This window comes from Cottoperca gobio, chromosome 22, assembly GCF_900634415.1.
Source record: "Cottoperca gobio chromosome 22, fCotGob3.1, whole genome shotgun sequence".
In the NCBI taxonomy this organism is placed as follows: Eukaryota; Metazoa; Chordata; class Actinopteri; order Perciformes; family Bovichtidae; genus Cottoperca; species Cottoperca gobio.
The window spans coordinates 21271575-21294209 of NC_041376.1; the positions used below are offsets into that span (position 1 = coordinate 21271575).

Genomic DNA, 22635 nt, shown 5'->3' on the forward strand with positions numbered 1-22635 from the left:
CGCCACTGAAACTAACCATACATGCACGTTGTTGATATGAAACCAAAGATGTGAATTTGTGAGTGATTTCAAATTATTTAATGTTTATTAATGTCAATTATTTGAATGGGTCTAATCTTAATGAAAGGACTGACCTTTGTATCTCCTTCTGTTCTAAATTCAAATGTAATGACAGAAAGACTGCATGTGTGTCGGTGTACCTTCACATGTGATGTGGCCTTGGGCTAGGCCGAGCTGCAGCAGCGAGCAGTTCACCATCAGAGGCTCCCTGATCACCTGGATCCCCTCGTTCCCCAGGAGGTTCTCACCCAAGTCCAGGACCTGCAGGACCTTCAGCACGGGCTGAAAAACATTGAGCTCAGCTCTTATCTTGGACTTGTAATCACTGTCACTCAAAGTGACTTTACCCATCAATGAAGCTTTAGACTCTGTGTAGTGTCACTTTCAGTGTGTAGAGGCTGAGAAGTTTTAATCATTATTATTATTATGCGGTGATTATTATTCCTTTTCAAAATGTTTCCTCTCGTGTTAAATGCTCAGAACTTCTGTTTCCACTCTCCAGAGCCACATTAGCATTGAAGGTTGATTAGCTGGCGCATGAAGCTGGGGGTGTCTGGGGCACAAGAGGCCCGTGTTGCCCAACAGCTTGAAGAGGAACGCACCACCCACTCCTCAGTTGCCCCCTCGCCTCGCCACCCCTGTTAAACTCCTCTGGTCACTGCTCTGAAGAGAGAGAGAGCGTGGGGGCGGAAAGGAAGCCAGGAAGGCAACAGACAGACCCTGAGAGTGTCTTCTTTTGAGTTAATTTGCACCACGGTGACAACAAACACACTTGAGAGGGTCCCCCCCCTTTTTCCTCTCTGAGTCGTGGCACACAGAGGCACCGCCACATCCAACGCGTGGCGAGAATCTTCTCCGGTGAAGAGGGGAGGAGGAGAGGGAGGAAGAGCATCTCGAATGGATATGCACGAGGGATGATAGCAGACAATTAAAGAGGCGACTGCGTGGTTGAGAGTGTGTGAGAGTCGAGCATGGTTGAAGCCTGTCAAACGTAAACCACAGGAGGGTTGGAGTGAGAAGTTTGAGGGGGGTAAGAGTGTGAAACCACCAAAAACACAGTATGCTTTCACACATGACATGCTGGCTTTAAACAAAAAACAGCGGAACACACAAAGTAGAAGAAAAAAAATGAGAGCCCTGCATCACATATTCACCTCAGAATTTAGTTTGAGATTTTCTTTTTCACAGAGTAAATAAAAAAATAAAAAGTTGTATTAATTGTTTTGGCCCACATCTGCTCAGCTTGTCTTAGTCGTTCAAAAGACAAAAAGTCACAATGACAGAGAGGAGAAGCACACACACCAACCAGAAAGGTTAATAACAGCACTCCTCGTCATCATATTCGACACAACCAGCTACGGGTCTAATTATCATCATTATGGCCTGCAAGGACATCTACTTATCCCACATGAGTGGCAGGCCGCATGAGCACCCCTCCTTAACACACATCTATTATTTAATCAAACTGTTCCTTTTTTTGGTAGCACTGGAGGAGACAGAGGAAGTGTGTGTGTGTACAAGGAAGGCCTTTAATTTCTAGCCTTTTGACTTCTACAATCGCCACTCACATGACAGGAAGGTGCAGTTTATGCTGCCAATCAGGCGGAAGGAATGCATGTTATTAGGAGTGTACTGGGAAACGTGTGGGGGCGGGACTATTTCAGAGGGGATTCTCTGGATGAGGTCAACACTCTTTATTTTCTCAACACCGGATAAAGAAAAGCAGGTATCACTTAGACAGCTGAACTGAGTTTTACAAAGCGAAGTCGGCCGTTCTGATAACTTCAGAGCTAGAATCAAGTGGATATCTTCCAAAGTTACATTTAGTATGAAATCCCCTCTTTCAGTTCCCTTCCTGAGCTGTGGTGGAGGGACAGTAACACAAAGACATTAACTTTGTTGATATTCACATGTCTAACTCAGACTAGCTTCTAACACATTTTAGAATAAATTTAGCATGTACTCACTTACAATAGAAACAAATCTCTTTGTTATTTAATGGTTTAATTAAAAAGTGATCTCCTTAAAAAAATGATTTTCCCTTAGAATTACGGGGAACAAGTTATTTTAAGAATGAGCAATGATGGGATAGTTGAAATAGCAACTATAGCATGGGGGGGGGGGGTATGTATAATGTATAAATGTATAATGTCTTTTAAGCTGCTGGATGCCTAAATTTCCCTCGGGATGAACAAAGTATCTGTCTATCTATCTGTCTGTCTGTCTGTCTGCCTGCCTGCCTGCCTGCCTGCCTGCCTGCTATCTATCTATCTATCTATCTATCTATCTGTCTGTCTGCCTGTCTGCCTGCCTGCCTGCCTACCTGCCTGCCTGCCTGCCTGCTATCTATCTATCTATCTATCTATCTATCTATCTATCTATCTATCTATCTATCTATCTATCTATCTATCTATCTATATATCTATCTATCTATCTATCTATCTATCTATCTATCTATCTATCTATCTATCTATCTATCTGCCTGCCTGCCTGCCTGCCTGTCTGTCTGTCTGTCTGTCTGTCTGTCTATCTATCTATCTATCTAACATACTTTATCAGCCTACCACACCTAGCTAGTTAGCTAGTTAGCAGTATTACTTTCTGAAGATTACTTAGGCGGCATCAAGCTTCCTGGTTGGATCCTACTGCCTCCACAACATCTGATCTTATTACTGTTGTTATCTTTGAAGGCTTGACTTAACGTATAGAATCATTTGGATAACGGCGCAACAGTCTCTCCTCAAAAGCATTCAGGGATACACTCAATTGAAAGCACGAAAATGACAGAAGCAGTTCTGAGAAGAATGGAAAATAAGAGCTTTAGACAGTTAAGACAGATCTTTACTTCTGCGTGAAGTGGTTTTAATGTACATACGGCAGCTTCGATGGTTAGGCCTTAGGATATGTTTGTAGCTGACGTGCACCTCCTCCAAAATTTAACTCCATATGGGAGGAACGGCGGCTACAAAGAAACCACGTGATGACTGACTTTGATTAGTCAGCACAAGTTTCTTGAGTTTTCTTCTACAAGTTTCTGTTTTTGATAGAGAAAAGTAAAGGTCTGTTCTTTGTCGTTATTATATGCTGACTGCTGGCATTAATTGGTTTGTTTCTAACTAAAAGCTGGTATTCTGTTCCTCACCAGAGCCTTGGCCAGATGGACCATGCCATTTGCAGTGATCTGATTGTTCCTCAGCAGTAGCACCCTCACACCTGCCGTCTGCCACCTCAGACCATCACACAGCTCCTCCAAACCTGCAGTAAAAGACACATGCAGGGTAATTACCTGAACCAGTTGGACTGAACTGTTTTGTATTGGCGCTGACAGATGTTAAGTTGGAGTGAGCTCCAGTAACTATGAAAAAGGTTGTTATGTGCTTAACCGTTTCACATACGTATATCAGATAAGTTTAAAGCTGGACTGTGTGAGGAGCGCTCCCACTGTGTTTATCTTTCCTGTTGCTTTGCTGTGTTTCCTTGTAAACTGCTGGCAAGCAAATCTAGATGGGTCATTTATTTTTTCAAAATGTTAAATCAGTTTTGTCTAAACTGATAATTACTTTATCTTCCCTTCTCACATTGAAATTGCAGCCTAAAGGAATAGTTGGACATTTTGGCAAATATACTTATTCATGCTCTTTCTAAGTACAATGAGAAGACTGATCTCACATCTGTGCATTAACTACAGTCAGGACATGGTTAGCTTAGCTTAGCATAAAGATTGGAAGCCGGGGGAAACAGCTAGCCTGGCTCTGTCCAAGGTTAAAAACACGGCTTTAAACTTTAAAGACCTGCTCCTTCTCAAACTTAGTATTTACTGTTATTCCATAGTTATTTTATGTCCACGTCATTCAGCACTCACCACGGCAAACATGTCCTCCATTAAATACATTCCATAAACAGGATGAACCCATGGGTACTCAATAAAAAATGCCCCAAATTTGCCCCATGCTTCTTTGAATAAATACATATGAACATCCTACCAGCATCTGCTACAACATTTCTGCTGAGCTCCAGTGTGTGTAAAGTGGTGTTGTAGCGCAGCAGGTCCCGTAGCTGCAGGGCGTCCTGGTAGCTGTTCAGCAGGTTGTTGGTAAGGTGGAGTTCTTGCAAAGCCTTGTTTGACTTCAGTGCACCAACTACAAGCAGCAACAAAATAAAAGATTTCCAACAGATCATAAATGGCATCTGTATAATGTGTTTGATTTATAGATACAGTACTAAATCCAATTGCTTTTACATTAAGAAAAACAATATTCAAGGGAGATTCAAGGTGTAAGCAGGAGGTACCGGGCAGGTGAATAAGAGATTACTGAGTTATGAAAGTTATCCTGAGCTGTAAGCTTCTTCCACTGATTTAAATTGCATACAACAGGGCAGTGGTTGTTTGTGGGAAGCCAGTTGGGGACCAGGTCCTTGTCGCAGGGATAATGTTGAAGCTCCTCGCTAAATGATAGGAGGCACATGGCCGTCTATAACCTCAGAACAGCACAGGAGTCAGCCGTGATGAAGGCCTGGAGAGTACAGACATTTGCTCTTCAAACTCTGAATGGAACTACCTCCCAACCACCCTCAAATTAAGACATATAGATTGTTTTAAATTTATATTAGATATGATCCACTGTACAAGTATGTCCTCTGATTGCCGAACACGGGGCCTCTGGTTTGTTACTCTGATAGTCTGATTGATGGAGAGTGAACTTGAGCATGAAAACGAGAGCGCAGCAGGACTCGCCGCCTCCTGCAATTACTGCGGTAAAGATCAAGTGGCACTCCTTCACCATTCTAACGTGACCAAACCATTGTTGAAGCCACAGTTGTGACTCCTCAACGCGGGGGACCTTACAAAACACCAGTAAACTTTCAAGGCCCTCTCATAAGGATCTTTTCATTATGCTACTTTATCAAATCTGTGATGGTAACATCGATATCTTGTATTTATGTGCGTGTTGTGGGCATTCCCTGTGTATTTGTGTAATGTGCACTGTACTGCGGTACACATGTGTCCGTGTTGCATGGGCCCTCGCTGCCCTTGCATCCAGATCGATGGCGCAGATTTGATCAAGTCTGTTGGGCTGCAGGTGGAATGCCAACATTGCCATCAGGCACAGTGGGAACCAAATGGGGGAATCGGTGAGATTGATCCGGTCGAGTCCACCGCGAGCGCAAAATCCCGCATTCAGAGGCCTCTCCGATCGAATGCAATGATCCTGAGCCGAGACCCCCTGCCGGGAGGGAAGAGGAGGAGGTGGCGGTGGGCTCAGGGAAGGCAGAGAGGATGGGGTGGGATGAGAGAGGAGCATGTGAGGAGGAGAAGGTGGGTTGTGAAACCCTAAAATATCAAAGAGATCCAGGAAATGGCTGAAAATATTAGAGGAAGAAGTTGCTGTCGGGAACAGTGGGCGGCAAACTGCGTCCATTCTGTCCTGGTTCTGCTCCCAGCTGAGAGGAGCTGAGAGGAGCAGAGAGGCTGCGTTCACACATTATTTTGTCCCAACAAAGAGCAGCATCTGATCATTTACTAGAATAAAGACATTTTATTGTGATTTTATTTTATTATCTAATTGCATTATGCGTGTGTTTTTTGATTCATAATGATTATTACTACAAAATCCAGATCCAGCCCATCATCTGAAGCCTGTCACTAACCTGCTGCTGTATGTGTATGTGTATGTGTGTGTGTGTACGTGTATGTGTGTGTGTGTGTGTGTGTGTGTGTGTGTGTGTGCGTGCGTGCGTGTGTATGTGTATGTGTGTGTGTGTATGTGTGTGTGTGTGTGTGTGTGTGTGTGTGTGTGTATGTGTGTGTATGTGTGTGTGTGTGTGTGTGTGTGTGTGTGTGTGTGTGTGTGTGTGTGTGTGTGTCCTGGCTGCCAAAGCCTTTATAGATGTGTGCAGCAGTGTGGAAAGTGACAGGTAAGAGATTAGGCCTGTAATCCGGGTCCAGACCTGTAGAGAGGGTCACAGGTCAAAATCTGGTCCTGCTGGCCCCAGGACACACCCACGCGCGCACACGCACGCACACACACACATACACATGTTGGCACACACAGTCCACACTTTCACACATAAATTATTTAACAAACTCACAAAAGAGTGAGTTTTCAGTGAGGGGAAAATGTGTGTGTATGTGTGTGCACGTCATACCCAGTGTGTAGAGTGGCATGCCGCTGAGCTGGGCATTGTGAAGGTGCAGTACTGTGAGCCGGCTGGTCAGCAGAGCTTTAGATAGAGACTGGGACGGGTAGTCAACCATGGGCACATTACACACATCCAGCCTGCACAGACGTACACTCTGAAACACAAACACAGTACACGGTGTGCAGGCAGAAAGAGCTTCACTATCACTCAGGTGCAGAAGGATTACACTCTAACACTGGAGCCTGTGTGTCCTCCCTGTGAGGGAGGGTTGGTTGGGGCCATCGTGGGTTTGGGATAGTGCTTGAAGGTAGATGTTGGAGGTTTTGATGGGTGTAGAATGTACATCACTTTGGTTGGCTAAGGAGAGCAGAATAAAGTAACTAAATGTTGTGCAATTATATTATATTCATTTTCTTTGCCAAAATGTAATTGCTGCATGAATTATACTGCAGAAATATTATACTGCTCCACATAAGGTTTGCAGACTGAGGCCGGAGTCTCTTGAATAAACAGTGTTAACTGATGAAGGGTGAGCAGCTGAGCTAGTGCCTGCATGTACCCTCGGTGTGCCAGCTACAGTAACACGTATTAAAGCTGCGAGTAGTTCTGGTAAAACAAGTTCTCCAGTGGCTCGTCTTTAATTCCTTTATTTTGTGACAGTAAGACCTGAGAGTGTCGCCCTCTGACGTGATCTCATCCCTACTTATCATATTCTGTTTGACTTATCACGTTAATAAATATATCGATTGAACTAGAGGATTGCTGTTTTGATTCGACATTCAAGCTCCGAGTTCTTCTACTTTTTCCACCCTTTACTACTTATCATATTCTGCTGTGAGTCAGAAGCATCATTATCTTTTGCAGAGCATCTGGATGCAGATGGTTTATTAATGTTGAGAAACAAGACTACTTGGTTATGGTCAGAATAATGGTTAAAATAACTACTGTACGTATGCTACGTAACTTTAGAGACGGACGCACATCACGTGACACAAACCCTCCAGTAATAACATCTGCTCTGGTGATGGCTTTACTTTGGATGGGTTTCATCTTGGTAATGTGAGCTCACTATATTAGACGGCACATTGTTTTCCTAAAGCATTTTTGCCAATTTGACAAATGTCCGTTCTCTTTACAAGCATCAGATTACAATGCCAACGGACAGACTCTACCAAAACAGTGAAGTGAAAACTTTGTCAATGTTTATTTCAAGAACTCCACAATGGTTGGCACAGAGAGAGTCCTAATCCTAATTGGAAGTCATGACTCCTTACACTGTGTCCCGCTGCCATCGCAGACACGGAAGTCAGTCATGTGGTAACATTTGGACCGATTGTTTGTCACCCCACAGCTAATCAGTTATGCCTGCTAATGCTATCTGTGCTGCTGCAGTAATGCTGCAGTAATGCTGCGTGTGTGTTTTGATGTGTTTATGCTTGTGTTCGCAGTGGGAGAACTTCTCACCCCGTTAGCTCTGCCCTGCATCTTCAAACCATGTAATGTGCAACAAACTCACTTTCCAGGATGTACATTATCCCCCAGAGAAAGCCTACAAGAAAAGATTACTTTTCCACTGCGTCAGCCAACCTGCTTTATCAAATGAGCGAGGGCCCTCCAACACAATGTTCCCATACTGCTGTTGTCAGAAATGTCAAGATGGGTTGTAGATTCATAGTACAAAATCATATCCAGCAAGGACGATGCTCCCTAGAAAAGAAAAAAATAGTGAAGGAGAAAAAATGAAGAAAGCAAGGCCCACATTTGACAGGAATGTTATGAAGTTCTTTTTGCAAGGAAAAAAATAGCCTCTAATCTGATACAGGAGAAGGCCTGAATATGAAACTGTATTGGAAGAGCGAAGATGAGCAAAATAAGTTTTGCTCATAAAACTCACATTTCCTTCCAGTTGGGCTGCCTGCAGATTGATGAAATCAAAGTGCAGCGATTTCAGAACGACTTCCAGAGCTTCACAGGAGCGGTGGTCTAATCGCTCACCTTGATAGAGGCAAGCAATCAAACGGAAGATAATTGGGTGGCTGTTTGCTAACAGGCAAAATTGCACGGCTCTAAATGCGCTTTATCCTTTTTCTGAAATGAACGTTTCAGCAGAAATCATGACAAAACAACTTCCTTCATGGGCAAAGTTTACCCCTGTGCAATTCTATGTTTTCTTTTAATAAAGTTCTGAGACTTAATGAGAAACAGAGAAAGAGAAATAATGACGGCTCCAGTTAGAAAAGCACGGAGACGTTTCTCATGATTGGACCTCCAACATGTGTCCAATGATTGCTGCCTGCACAACATTGGAATCAATAAAATAACAAGCTGGAAATGTAGTGGGATTACTTTACCTTCACATTGGGTATGGAATGAACATTTATAAATGTATATATGTTTAATGTATACCCTATTTATTCTTATTTACAAGAACCCAGAGGTGGAATTGAAATACCTTTACTTACACAGGTGTAAGTTACTAGAGTATTTCCATTGGATGCTACTTTATCCTTCAAATCATTTGATCAAATTGTGAAATGTAAAGAATTATTATTGTTTATTGAACATCAAAAGACTGCTTTGTTAATGTATCAGCAATAATAATAAGACAGTATAACAGTTACAGTAATGATATACAGGAACATTGGGCTGTTATTTTTTACTTTGATAGCACATTTACTTTATACTGTTACTGTTACTTTAAGTATTATAATACTCTTACTTGGGATTGATATGTTTGCTTCTTTCCTGTGACACTGAAACTGACTGGGATTATTATCCTGCAGTACTTTCACAATCCTCAAACTCAACGCCGTTTATTTTCTATTATTGACACCCCTTCATACAGTTCATTCTTTTTACATTTGTGCTTTACATTTCCATCCTTGTGACTTAACATAGTAACACTGATTCACTTTTCTTTACAGTTTTTACATATATTAACATAGTTGCAACGTATTGTACAATATATTCATTGCTTTGCACCGAACCTTTCACTTGTCTTTATTGTTCCCTTTTGTTTTAGTGTATGAATGTATATTTTATACATAGACTTTACTCTGTAAACCTAATAATTACTGATGCTTTAACTTAATCTATCGAGATATGTCAATGTCTTCCATGAATGATAAAGCATTGGCTCCTGGAGAACTCATGTCGTCAACGTTGTTGTTATGGCGAGCACAAAGAAAAATAACCACATGCGCCATAAAACAGTAAAAATATGGACAATGCTACATCATTTATTATTTACATTTTTCAAAATAAAAGACTAAAATGTTATTTAAGGTAGACACCAAAGTTATTTTTACTTTCACTCACGATAAGATCTGAACCATCTTTATTATTTAACTTGTAGCTACCATTTGTACAAATATATATGAAATATCTTGTTTTAAGCCTTTTGTTTCTCCTTAACACATTAACATTATTTTATTTTTGTAATCCAACGACTAATCCTTGTGTTTTGAAGTAATTATTTTGTATTCAGGCGAGATTATCAAGGATCACTGTTATCATTTTGTAATCTGATTACTGCAATGTGTCCCACATATGTTTTTTAAGTAATTACATTTGATGTATCAATGCATTTAGGTAATCACACTTAAGATTTGTTAATCTGATTACTCTTGATCCCTAACCCTGATCAGGAGTCACAACTCCAACTGGGACTCTCTCCCTCCCTCCCTCTGTTTCTCTCTCTCTCCCTCCCTCCCTCTGTTTCTCTCTCTCTCCCTCGCTCTGTTTCTCTCTCTCTCTCCCTCCCTGTTTCTCTCTCTCTCCCTCCCTCTGTTTCTCTCTCTCTCTCCCTCCCTCTGTTTCTCTCTCTCTCTCCCTCCCTCTGTTTCTCTCTCTCTCCCTCCCTCTGTTTCTCTCTCTCCCTCCCTCTGTTTCTCTCTCTCTCTCCCTCCCTCTGTTTCTCTCTCTCTCCCTCCCTGTTTCTCTCTCTCCCTCCCTGTTTTCTCTCTCCCTACCTCCCTCTGTTTCTCTCTCTCTCCTCCCTCCCTCTGTGTCTCTCTCTCCCCTCCCTGTTTCTCTCTCTCTCCCTCCCTCTGTGTCTCTCTCTCCTCAATCTCTCCGTTTCGCTCTCACCTCACCCTCCCCCCCTCTCTCTCTCCCTCCCCTCTTTCTCTCTCTCTCACCCCCTACTTCTATCTCTCTGTCTCTCTGTAGCTCTCTTCCCCCTCTCTCTCTCCACCCACCCTCTCTCTCTGCCTCTCTTCTCTCTCCCGCTCCAACCTCTTTCACCCCCTCCCTCTCTCCCCCCTCTCTCACCCCCCTCCCTCTCTCTCTAGCTCTCTCCCCCCTCTCACTCTCCGCACTCCCCCCCTCTCTTTCACCCCCTCCCTCCTCTCTCTCTCCCTCTCACCCCCCTCCCTCTCTCTCTCTCCCCCTCTCTCTCTCTCCCTCTCACCCCCCTCCCTCTCTCGCTCTCTCCCCCTCTTTCTCTCTCCCTCTCTTCCCCCCTCTCTCTCCCTCTCTCGCCCCTCTCTCTCACTCCCCTCCCTCTCTCTGGTTAATTCTTATCTCCCTGGCCAAGAAGGGGGAAATGATAATTACTAACATAATTATTTCCAAAATGATTTTTTTCCCTGTGTTTTAACAATAATCACTTAACTGAGCGATGGCAGAGGGCGTGTGGGGTGGAAGGGAGAGCCATCTGAAATCCCATTTTTCTAATCCGCCCTGCGTCGAGAAGATAATAAGGCAGCGACACCCGCAGTCAGATGTCATCAGTGCGTGACGACAGTGACGCCCATCATGGCATCGCACAGAACTTTTCACTGCTGCTGTCTGCAGATGAGTCTGCTGCTGAACTTCTATACTCCTGAGGTGACTTCTAACACCTTCAAAGTGAGGACGTTCTGTCCAGCCTTCACTTGTACAGGACACTACTTTGGATCGGAGTTGGGATTCAGGATGTAGTATAGGTTTAGAGATTAAACCTAAGATTAGGTTTAGTTAAATGTAAAGGCAAGGAGGTAGTTTGGGTTCAGGGTCAGTATTTCAGTTTGAGTTAGGGTAATAGTTATGCATCATTTCAAGACTAGTTACAGTTCCAGTGACAGTGAGATTAATATAGGATTAGGGCCAAAAATAAACATTAGGGTTTACAGTTTGGTTTAGAAAATCAAATAGTTTGAAGGATATTGTTGGTGTTGTGTTAGGAGAGATTTGCCTTTTTTTGTGTTGTTTCATATATAATAATATATAATTCTGCGCAGTTATTGAAAATAAGTAAATAACTGCGACAAACAAATACATATGAATTTACTCATTTCAATAAACCACAAACACATCTAATATTTCTTGTTGACTGAAGATTTTGTAAAAAAATATTGTTCTTTGTGCAAAAATGATCTCAGATATTTTTGGTCTTTTATTACATATTTTCTATAATCTCACTTTGGATATGTAAAACATTACAAAATCACTCAGTGTATCATGGATGTCACATAAAGTCCTCAATCATATTTAATAATGACGGAGTGAGGCGTTCAGCTTACCTTTGAGATCCAGACATTTCACACTGCCACCTACACACACACCCTGCTGAGAGAGAGACAGGGAGAGGGGTGGAAGCAGGAGGTGTGAGGGAAAGGCGCGAACACACACACGCGCGCACACACACAGATATTTGGCAACAGCAGCGCACCATCCACCCTCCCCAGTCTCTTTCAGAACGGCCTCTCCATCCATGCCACACTGTACCGGTTTGATCAGGGAGGCTTATTGGACGCCAGAGCATGAATTATGAATTTCACACAGTTTACCGCCGCCGTTGATGGTGACACGGTGTCCTAATTAACCAGTGTATAATAATTAGAAACAGCTGGTCATCAGTTGATGTGTTCATTTGCCAGAGCCAGTGTTCCACATACATCTAATTTGACTGCATCAATCACCGGAGGTGGCAGATTTGTGCGGATGGTGGAAACACAGATTTCCAAAACAGGAAAAAGGGAAGAGGGATTATTTTAAAGTCTACTTTTATTTATGATGGTAAAATGTGATTCTGTGACATGGGGTCATGTTTATTAGGGCTGGGCTAATATGTGGAACTGATTTTGGCCTTCTTTAAAAATAAAAATTATAATATATATGTATACATGAATACATACATACATATATATATATATATATATATATATATGTATACATAAATGTATATGTACATCTAATATGTATACATATACAGTATATATATAAAAGCATGTTTCACCTCTGATCTGATGGAGGTTCCTATCTGACAGCCACCAGTAATTTGTCAATGTTTAAGGGCAGTAATGGGTCAGAACCTGGTTACGGGTCATCATCGCGGGTCATCATCACGGGTCAGGGCAGGTTGAGGTTAGCAGTCTGTTGAGCACATGTTGTTTTGAATGAATCGTCCCATTAGAACACAGTTCTGGGAGATATTTGAATGTTTAGTGTGACCACTGATAATGTAAATATAATATATCACTTAGGAAGCATAAATTAGAGGCCAGCCACGACCAGCAGGGGGCCCCAAAAGTGAGCAAATTAAAGACATGAAGTCTCTGAGGTTTCCTCTCTTGTATTTCTCACTTATTCTTTAGGTTCTTATTGAGTTTATTTCTTTTATTTGAAGCTTTTATTGTAAAAATATGTTTGTTTTATACATTTAAACATTTGTTTTTAGGGTTAAAATATAATGTGAAAAAAGATTTTATATGTCTTATATGAACACAAAATAATCTTCCAAAGTGAGAGCAGTTCTGGTTTTGTGTTTTGTGTTTGTGCAGTTGGACATTTAAGCTGAGTTTGTGATGGTTAAACTCTTATTAAATAATAACACTTTGAATTAAATATGAACATTTTCTGTTTAAAACCAAGTTATCAGGGGCTGTAATATCATTATGCTAGGTTGTTGTACCACTTGTAAGTACACACAACATTTCAAAGGCTACCAGCTTTTAGTATCACTTTATAATATGAAAGGAGACGTTATTTACAGTTTGCTTTTGTTGTTTTCTTATCAACAAAATGTTAATAGGGTGTAAGGTGCCCAATTCAGCCCAGGGCCCCGAAAAGTCTCGTCTCAGCCCTTTCCCCATCTTCATGTCAGTCACCCCGGCTCTCTGTCTGCCTTCCCTTCTACGACTTATCTGGGCTGGCTCACCCAATTGCCGCCTTCTTATTTGCGAGCAGCGCCTTGTTTCCTCTCTCCTTGCTAAATATGATGCATTGTTCAAAGGGACACGGGGAGTACAAAAGCACTTGGAAGGCTTTCCTCGTTCGGCTCTCGTGCTGCAGAGAGGAGAGCAATGTGGGAGACAAAATGACGGCGTCCATAATGTGCTCCTGTTGAAAGAATTAGACAGATCAATGGGACATAAATTGCACTGTTTATGTATACAAGAGGCTGGTGTGTAATTGGTAGAGGTGGTTGAATTTTCCCCCGTAATCATCTTAACTGAGACACACACACACACACACAAACACACACACACACACACACAAACACACAAATGTGTCTCCATGCACAAATGTGTGTATGTGCTTTTATATAAATAGAGCAGGTTTCTGCCACTGGGAACTCAGATGGACTGCAGATTAAATGTTACGTTGTTTTTTGTTATTAATTTGAACCCAATTACAATGATCTGACATCTTTATCATTTATTTTTATTCAATCTGTCGTTCAATCTTTCATATTTCACACTTTTATTTGGAACATAGAAGTCTTCCAAAAATGTGTCACCTAAGAGGAAAAATCTAATGAATGTACAATAATTATTAATGAAAACGCACAACCTTAGGAAGCTGCACATGAAACAGATGTGCATATTGTTTCTGCACTTTGCACTAAATCAATGATGTTTCTTCGGAGGTTCATGCAGATGCTTGTACTTTTTCTAACAAATTCTCCTGATTAAATATGTTAAATAGTCAAATATATCATGTTTTCCACACACAGGTCTTCTTCTCACCCACACCTACTTCGAGGTGATCAGATATTAAAATGTGCTTGACAGATTTACTGGCACAACTAAATGGGGTTCAGTACGAGGGGATGTTTGATTGTGTAAAGCTTTAGCGGCTTCAGCATCACTCGTGTCTCTTTGAAGAATCCTGTTTTTACAAACTTGTCAATGGTGAGCGTTGCTCGGCACACACGACCTCAGTGAAACGGGGGGGCAGAGTGTTTCAGAACGGCCTCAAGCTGGTTGGCTTTTGAGCACAAGGACAAGGGAAGTTACAGGCATGTTTTGGATGTCCAGCTTGCTCCATTCATGTCTTCCACTGACTGTGTGTTCATTGCTGTCACCTCTGAATTTTTGTTTGGTCTGTCGCAAAAAACAAAGTGTCACTGTGTGCTGGCGTCCGGCGAGCGACCGCTTGTGAGACCGCTTTGTTAGCGGCACCGAGCCAAGGAGCGGGAAGAATGTGCAAGCAACTGGCTGGCTACCCATATCACAAGCACACACACACACACACACACATATGGAGAAAGAGAAAGGGAGAGACACACAGCACTTCCTCCTCCTCACAAGAAATACAGTGCGGCTGTTTTTCATCTTAATGAATTTCTGAACTTGTTCGTTCCCTCTCCGCTCGCCGCTGCCTCGTGGTGAAAGACGGAAACCGAAGGCGCCGGCTGCCAAATCAATTGATGTGTCAGGAGGGAGAGAGGACAAAATGGAGTGATAAAAAGAAAAGCGCGCGCGCGCACACACACACACACACACACACACACACACACACACACACACACACACACACACACACAGGCAGCAGGAAAAGAATCTGGTTTCCAAACTTGACTTCCACATCTCTGGTGCATTCACTGTATTCTTCACTCAACCGTCCAGAGCTGATGTGCCTCTGCAGGTGTCTTTGTATCAAACACTGTTTGAGTGCACCATTTTTCTCTTCAGCCCATGTAATTAACTGACAAAATAATATAAATAAATATATATCGTATGTATTTTTAACGTGCATTTTCAGAGCTCTTAGGGGTTAAAAATTAGCCCCACGTTTTCCTTTCAGCATCTTTTCTGCAATAAAGGATAAATTATTTAAAATAACACAACCTTTTATCTCACACCCTTTGAAGGCAGAAAATTAAAAATGTAAATTGGGAGCTAATTAATATGCAAATGTATTCGTTCGCTGTTAACAATTAGCAATTAAAGCTGCAGTGTCTAGAAAGAGCACAGACAAAATTAGTAACTTCATTAATCATTTAAAAAAAAAGAGATCTAAAAACGTACATAAAATTCTAATTGACTTTCACAGGATTTCCAACTGTCACTGCCTTTGTTCGTCCGCACTGCTTTTGAAATATATGATAGCGCGCCTTTCACGACTTAATTAATGCCACTTTGTGTAAAATACACCGTCCCCTTAAATGGTTGATGTCAAAAATAATGTACACATTCAAGGCTGAGTGGCAAGTGCTCGGCTGGAAGAGTGTGTGTGAACGTCACGGCGTGCAGAGGGCTGATCTGTGCGTTCTCGGAGATTTCATTTTGCAAGTTTCTCGCTATGTGATTCCATCTGCGTTAATATGGGAGCGAAGGACAGAGAAAATGAAAATTGCTTATAAAAAATGTTTTATTTATATATTTTAAATCATTAAAAATAAGGAGTCAATATGATATCAAGCTGGCCGCCGCAGTACAGTTACACTTTCTGTTACATTTCTGAGTGTAACTGCAGTGTTACAGTCTGATGGAGGGAGCCTGTGTTCAGGGATCCTGGGATTCTTCATCACCAGCATCAAAAATGGGATTTGATGTGATCACACTGAGGTCATGTCTCCTGTACATTTACATATAGACACATGCAATTTTGCGACATGTTAAAACATCAATTCCACTTGCCATTAGTCATTACACACATGCAACATCGTTTCACATTTGACGAGGATTCTGTAGAGAATACAATAGAAAACCAATGTCGAGAAATTTCACACACCTTTTCTGGTGGCAGCTTAAAACAATGTTATGGGAAGAATTTCCGACCTCACGACCTGGACTTGTGGAATTAGATGTCCTACCGTTGAACATGGATCTTAAAATAGAAGCAGTCTGAACCTCCATCTTTTACTCGAGTGCTCTTTTCAAGACACCTCAAAAAGGATGAGCAGAGCTTTGTTAGCAGATAACAGCCGAACTCTGGGCTCTTCAATCTGCACATCTAAACATCCGTTACATGCCTTCCTCTCCTCTGCCTGCTTTGTATCTCCTTCTCCACCATGGACATCCATAATGAAATATTCAATATTCTCACCCTGAAATGCTGCTCCATCCCTGTGTGGTCACACACACTGCTCCCAAGTCAAGACTGAACTCACATTTTCAGATGTGTGTTTTGTAGTTATAGATGTAGAACGTAAACTCCCCCATGAAGCTCAAATTCAAAAAGAAACATATTAGCATATGGAGGAATGTGAGACTGTGATTATGGCTTTTTGTAAGCGTTTGGTCATCTCGGTGATGGCGTGTCGCCCCTGTGTGAACCCTCAGTGAGTCCAGGCCTGTAATATTATCCTACTTACAAAAGCACTCATATTACTTGTGAGACCACCCGACCATGCAAATTCAATTCAGCCTAATAGTGCACCACCAATAGTGAATCACACATGCCATTCAGTTTAACTGCAACTGCTCCAAATTCAATTAGAGGCAGGGAATGTAAAATAGAGTCTTTTACACGTAGACGAGGTTTTATCCTCTTTCAGTTATGCATGCTGTTTCCCAAACGGCATTAAGCAAAATTGTGTAAAAGTACAATGGAAAGGCTGTGGAGTCATTGTATTTTAAATAAAGCATGTTGTGGCTGCTCAAGAGTGTGTGTGTGTGTGTGTGTGTGTGTGTGTGTGACAGACTGGAGTGTGTTAGCGGCGGGTCCCGTGGTGATCCTCATCCCGACCCATACTCCCCGCTTCTCTTCTTTCCGTGTGATCGCCACGGCTGCCGCTGTACGCCATTTCAAATGCGCCACTAATCGCCCCGTTATCGCTGTCTCGGCCTGTAATGAGAGGAGCGACATATGTCCGGTCCCCCTGCTGTTTCCTGATAAGCGCTCGCATTCAGATGCATGCAGGAACTCTCCTCCACCTCCTCCTCTTCCTCTCTCTGCTTTTATTTGGCATGCCAAACCTGCTAACAACCACCAAGGAAAAAGTGTGGCACTTACTTAGTGACATTTACCTCGCTGCCGACTATTCCACCCGGGGAGGGGGAGGGGGGCGCAATAACAATCAGCATGCATTTAATTTAAAAGAAAAAAATGTTCCCTTTAGAATTACGCAGGCAGGGAGAGATATAGCTTTCTGTGTACGTGTGAGTGTGTGTGTGTGTGTGTGGAAGGAGCTGTAACGGTTGTGCCGGCAGACTTCCGCAGTGCAACATTAATGCTAATCAAAAGAGCTGAGAAAGCAGCGGTGGTCTGTAAAAACAGATTTTCTCTTGTCTTCTCATTTCTGGAGGGACCCCCGTCCACCCCTCCCCCCTCCCCAGGGATTTATCCCAGGAAAATAACATTTCTGGGAATTGAATCTGACCCTATGAATTTAATGGAGGCACGTTGTCATGTAAGGCCGTTTCGTTCCTCCCGTCGCTGTGGGATAAATAATAAAAGTTAAGTTGCGGTAATTGATTTCTCTTCAGTCCACTCAACTGAATAATCTGCAAGGGAAACAACCACTAAGCTATTCATTAGAAGATTTGCCAACATGCAACTAATTCTGAGCTTATTCTCCAAACATCATGGAAGAAATACAAACTGATCGTCAGAGCTTCTTGATTTACAATCCATGTTGAAGCATACTTCACATTAAACTGAGAAACAACCGTTTTTTTCCGTTCTGTAAACTTCAATAAATCCCACAAAGCACGGGAGAAGAAGGAATAATAATATGTTTAGCTTCACACAAACTGTCTGTCATCTTCATTCTGAGAGGATCATTTATTTCTATGAGCACTGTGATATAGGAAGTAACGTGTTGTTTTATTGTGATTCCAGGATTTCAAAAAAGTAATTTCTCTTAAGAAAATACAGTATTTTGACTTTATGATTTAATCAAATAATAAGCAAGACCTCTGTCACCCTGGACATCACAGAGCTGACGACTCACTCCTGGTACCAGTACTTTTCTCTATTTCATTTCCCACTGCAGACAGTACCTCCATGTCTGTGAACGTCAGCTGCTTTACAACTGACATTTAAAAATGAAGAAAAAGTCAATAATGTATTTTACTCTAAATACATTATTAAAATGCCTCTGAAAGGATGATGAGCTGTGTTTTAGGAAGGGCACCTTTTTTTGTGACACATTGTATTTGTAGTGTGTGCAACAAAAGACAAAGTTTGCAATAAGTTCTGCTCTTTTCTGACAAATGTTTCAGCACTGCTCACTGTTGCTGGTGTCTTATAATACACCATAATAATAATGTGTATGTGTATGTCTATATATTTGTGAATGTTCTGTATATATGTGTTTATATATCTATTGTGTCTACATGCATAACTAACTTTTATATTTTGGTTTCAGTTTACACCTTTTCTGACATTTCTATAATCTCTGTTTGTACATTGAGTCATTATTTTGTATCTGTGCAAGCACACGGGTACAATTCTGTTTTCACTTTGTATTCACTTGAACTCAAACACCTGACTGATCTCTCTTCCTGGGGAAGCTTGATCCAGGAGACCAACCGTACAGTAACAACCTGTATCAGCTCCTAATGTGTCTCACAGTCATTTCTTCAATTTAAATATAAATAGCCGCAGTTCAGCTCTCCCCTCGTGCCAAAACAGTCGTGTAGAGACAGAGCTTGATCATCTCAATTAGCCTTTCTAATCAGAGAGCGAAGCACAGAAAGACAGAGGGCAGAGACGCACACTCACAGTTTGCACAGTGAAATCAGAGAGTTTAAGCATGGCGGCCTTAGACCCCGCTGGCACCAACCTATTATTGTTTACCACTCTTATGAAGATGTCACCAACAGCAATACTGTTTTATCCACTTACAACATTTCAAAGGAGTGCAAAGGGGCCCAAGGGTGCAATAAAAAAAGCTTTAAATAGTTTTCAACGCTGGTCCTCGGGGGAATCGCCCCTTGCCTGAAAAGACCTCATTTAAGAAATTTGCTCTTTAGGCGTTCGTCTTTTCGTTTTGCATCGTCTTATTATGGACTCATTTGCATGCAGCCCTTTTGGTCTAAATATTGCCCCTCTTAGCTAATGCTTAACCATACATATTTTACTCTTTCAGGAGGACCACCTACAATCGTTTCCAATGCATCTGGGTTCATTAGCACCTCAGAGATAATACGACGGCTGTATGCTTAATGTAAGCACTGCTAAGTCTCTAATTTTCCACAAATAATTCCCCTTGATCTCAAGTAAAATTTATGCGAGGGGGGGAAGAGAGCAGCATGCTTTAACACGGCTGGTCCAAGTAAAGTAAGTATGTACATAAAATGAATTATAAATGGCAGAATGTGTGTTTCAAGTGTGGCTAAGAGAGAATAAGTGAGTTTATTTTAAGGGAGAAAATATGTGTGAGAAAGAGATTTTTAATGCTTGCATTAGAGAGGGAATGTGATATATTTGCGCACATTTATACACCAATGCTATCAGTACCACTCGTGTAAACATTTTAAGAGTAATACTTCTGATAAAATAGATGTATATTCTTTTAATTTAATTTATTATATTTCAAGAGGGAATAAGCAATAAAGACAAGGTATGTATGTTCCACATGTGCTACCCGTGTCCTCTCATCTCTCTACTAATCTCTCGGATAACGGCGTAAAATGCACCCAAAATAGAAAATAATAAATAGACTGTATTAAACTAAATGAACAGTATTTATTGTGTACCGAACAACTCAGGTCAAAAGTGCCACTGCAGGGGTTGCAATGATAGAGGCATCACAGCCTCCCGACCCACTGATCTACAGGTGCTAATCAGTGAAGGCAGAGAAGAAGAGGACTGTAGTCAAATAAAATGATGTCCGATGTATTTGCTTTTCCACTCTTTGACATGAAGACGAGACGATGACGAAGACGAGACGATGACGAGACGACACAGTCAGTAAAGACTAACTGTGACTTTAGCAATATGCAATAGTGTTGATGAAAAAAGACGAAAATACAAACTTTACCAACATTTTAGTTGAAGGAAAATGTTTCCCCCCCAATGCAGCAGTTCTATGAGCTACACGCACCAGTTTCATGCCCTGTGCAGGAAAGACATTTGACACAGGACTTGAGGAAAACTAAATGAAAAGCAGTTTATTCATATTTACTAATATACTAATTCATTAGGACTGAAGCACAAGTGCACGATGCTGAAGGGGTTCAGGAACATTAAAGCATTTAGAGATTTCCACCTGCTCTTATCATGGCTGACACTTCCGGGTCATTTCACTCAGTTAGGAACCTTTCTAAGCAGAAAAGAATATTCGCTCATAAATAATAACAATGCAAACTTAAATGTAAAAATATATTGCAAATGTTTGAAAAGAAAGAAATACATTCATCATGTTTGTTAGAGCTTAGGGATACAAAGGGTACCTTTAATTAAAAACTCTTACAAAATAATTCAGTCGCTTCTATGTAAACAAACATTTTGATGTGACGCAGCCTAAATACACACAGTAAATGTGTTCGTGGAACATGAACGACAAACAAGTAGTACAAGGATGAATCACGGAGAGAAAGAAAATAGATTATCAAATCAATAATCGCCTCTTGCTCAATATTAACTTACACAAAGTGTCGTACATCATTCTGCATGTGTTCTTATTTGCATTCACCCAGTTAACCTGCTCTTATCCTCTTGTTTGGAGAGGAGATGCTGTTAGCGCCCTGCAGCAATAACCCTGATTGAGGCTGATGGAACAAAATGATTCAATTTATTTATTAGAGATTTTAGTATGCGTGTGTGTATGTGTATACACACACACTCACTGTGTCACAGTGTGCACACATACAGAATGTGTTGTTGCTCTAAAAGCTATATGTATGTGTGTCTGTGAGCTTGTGCTGTTACATGAAGGTGGCTATGATTTAATAAAAGCTGGAGTCTGCAGTGGGATACGCTCTGACAGCGTATGAGGCTTGAATTGCACCAGGTTATATTGTTGTTATTGATCCTTTCTGGATGGCTGTAATATCACTGCATGGAACACTTATTGTATGAGCAGAGTTGCTGATGTTGCATAGAAGAACAGGGTTGCATGTAATTTAAGGCAATATTTGACTTGCAGGTTTCTGTTCTCTGTTGGACTTTAGACCTGCAGCACGAAGATCTGTTGTCACTGAATAATACTTTTTATTTAAAAAACTGGTAAAGGTTATGAGTTCAGGTTGATAACAAAGATCATGGAAACTGGGGTGGGAAAGACGGTGGCAACAAACACACACACACACACACACACACACACACACACACACAAACACAATGTACTTCCTCAGGGATACACAGTTTGGCCCAATTATACAGTACCTTAGTGCACTGCAATGAGCAGTGATAAACACTGAAAACAGAACCACCCACAGAAACTCAACCTTCAACAGTAAATCCAACAAAAAGACGTGCCCATGCTGTTTGACTGACATGTGCAAAGACTCAGAGTGAAGTGTGAAGCTGTGTACCTGGAGCTGCTGCAGGATGTGCTCTCTGGGTTGGACCTGGTGTCTGCTGCAGCTCTGCTGGTACGCCACCATTACCTCTGTCAAGGTGAGGCAGCTGTCAACTAAAATAGAAGAATACATTCATTCATTGCTTTAATGTCTCTGCATCCCAGTGAGCCACCATCAACCATTCAAAAGTGCTTAAGGGGCTAAGAAATGCCATACGGTAAACTGTGCTGTGCTCTGAGTGTGTGTGTGGGTGTGTGTGTGTGTGTGTGTGTGTGTGTGTGTGTACAAGGAAGATGGCAGTCAGTTAGAAGTGAGAAGGACATGAATGTCTGTCTGAACAATAAATCAACCAATCAGGCATCTCAGTTTATCAACCAGTCTTATGGGACGGCAAATTCCAGATGTGAGAGGGGTTTTATAACGGACACGCTTACACATATTGATCCTTGTGTATCCTTCAGAAGCTGGATAGCATTTCAAATGTTCTTAGTTGAATACATGCAGGGATGATAAAACTAATATGAATAAAGACCTGGATAGTCTTCTAAAGTTTTATTCGAGCTGGGACTCATTGAAATTGTCGGTGACCGTATTTATTTATGCAAGGATATAATAATAATCTGTTGTGTTTTAAGAAGAATCCTTTTTACTTTCTGTTTCTCTTCACTACAGCTGGACTCATTCCGGACGTGATTAGTTCAGCTTAACATAAGGCTGGAAGTAGAGAGATGCGGCCTGTTCAAAGTTCATCAATAAAACAAAACTCTTTAAATACACAAACAGAAAAGTATAAACGAGAAGTTGTGGGAGC

At 41.5% G+C, this 22635-nt stretch overlaps 1 protein-coding gene across 1 annotated transcript in view; it reads right to left on the minus strand.

The window, feature by feature from the left end:
- Window positions 1–22635, minus strand: part of LOC115027757 (protein phosphatase 1 regulatory subunit 37) — a 42252-nt gene that overhangs the window by 16026 nt on the left and 3591 nt on the right. The window contains exons 2-9 of the mRNA XM_029461242.1: window positions 21837–21937; window positions 11706–11751; window positions 8096–8196; window positions 7789–7908; window positions 6208–6355; window positions 4044–4199; window positions 3203–3315; window positions 201–342 (exon numbers count right to left, since the gene is read on the minus strand). Coding sequence (XP_029317102.1) covers window positions 201–342; window positions 3203–3315; window positions 4044–4199; window positions 6208–6355; window positions 7789–7908; window positions 8096–8196; window positions 11706–11751; window positions 21837–21937 — 927 coding nt within the window. The remainder of the gene's footprint in view (window positions 1–200; window positions 343–3202; window positions 3316–4043; window positions 4200–6207; window positions 6356–7788; window positions 7909–8095; window positions 8197–11705; window positions 11752–21836; window positions 21938–22635) is intronic.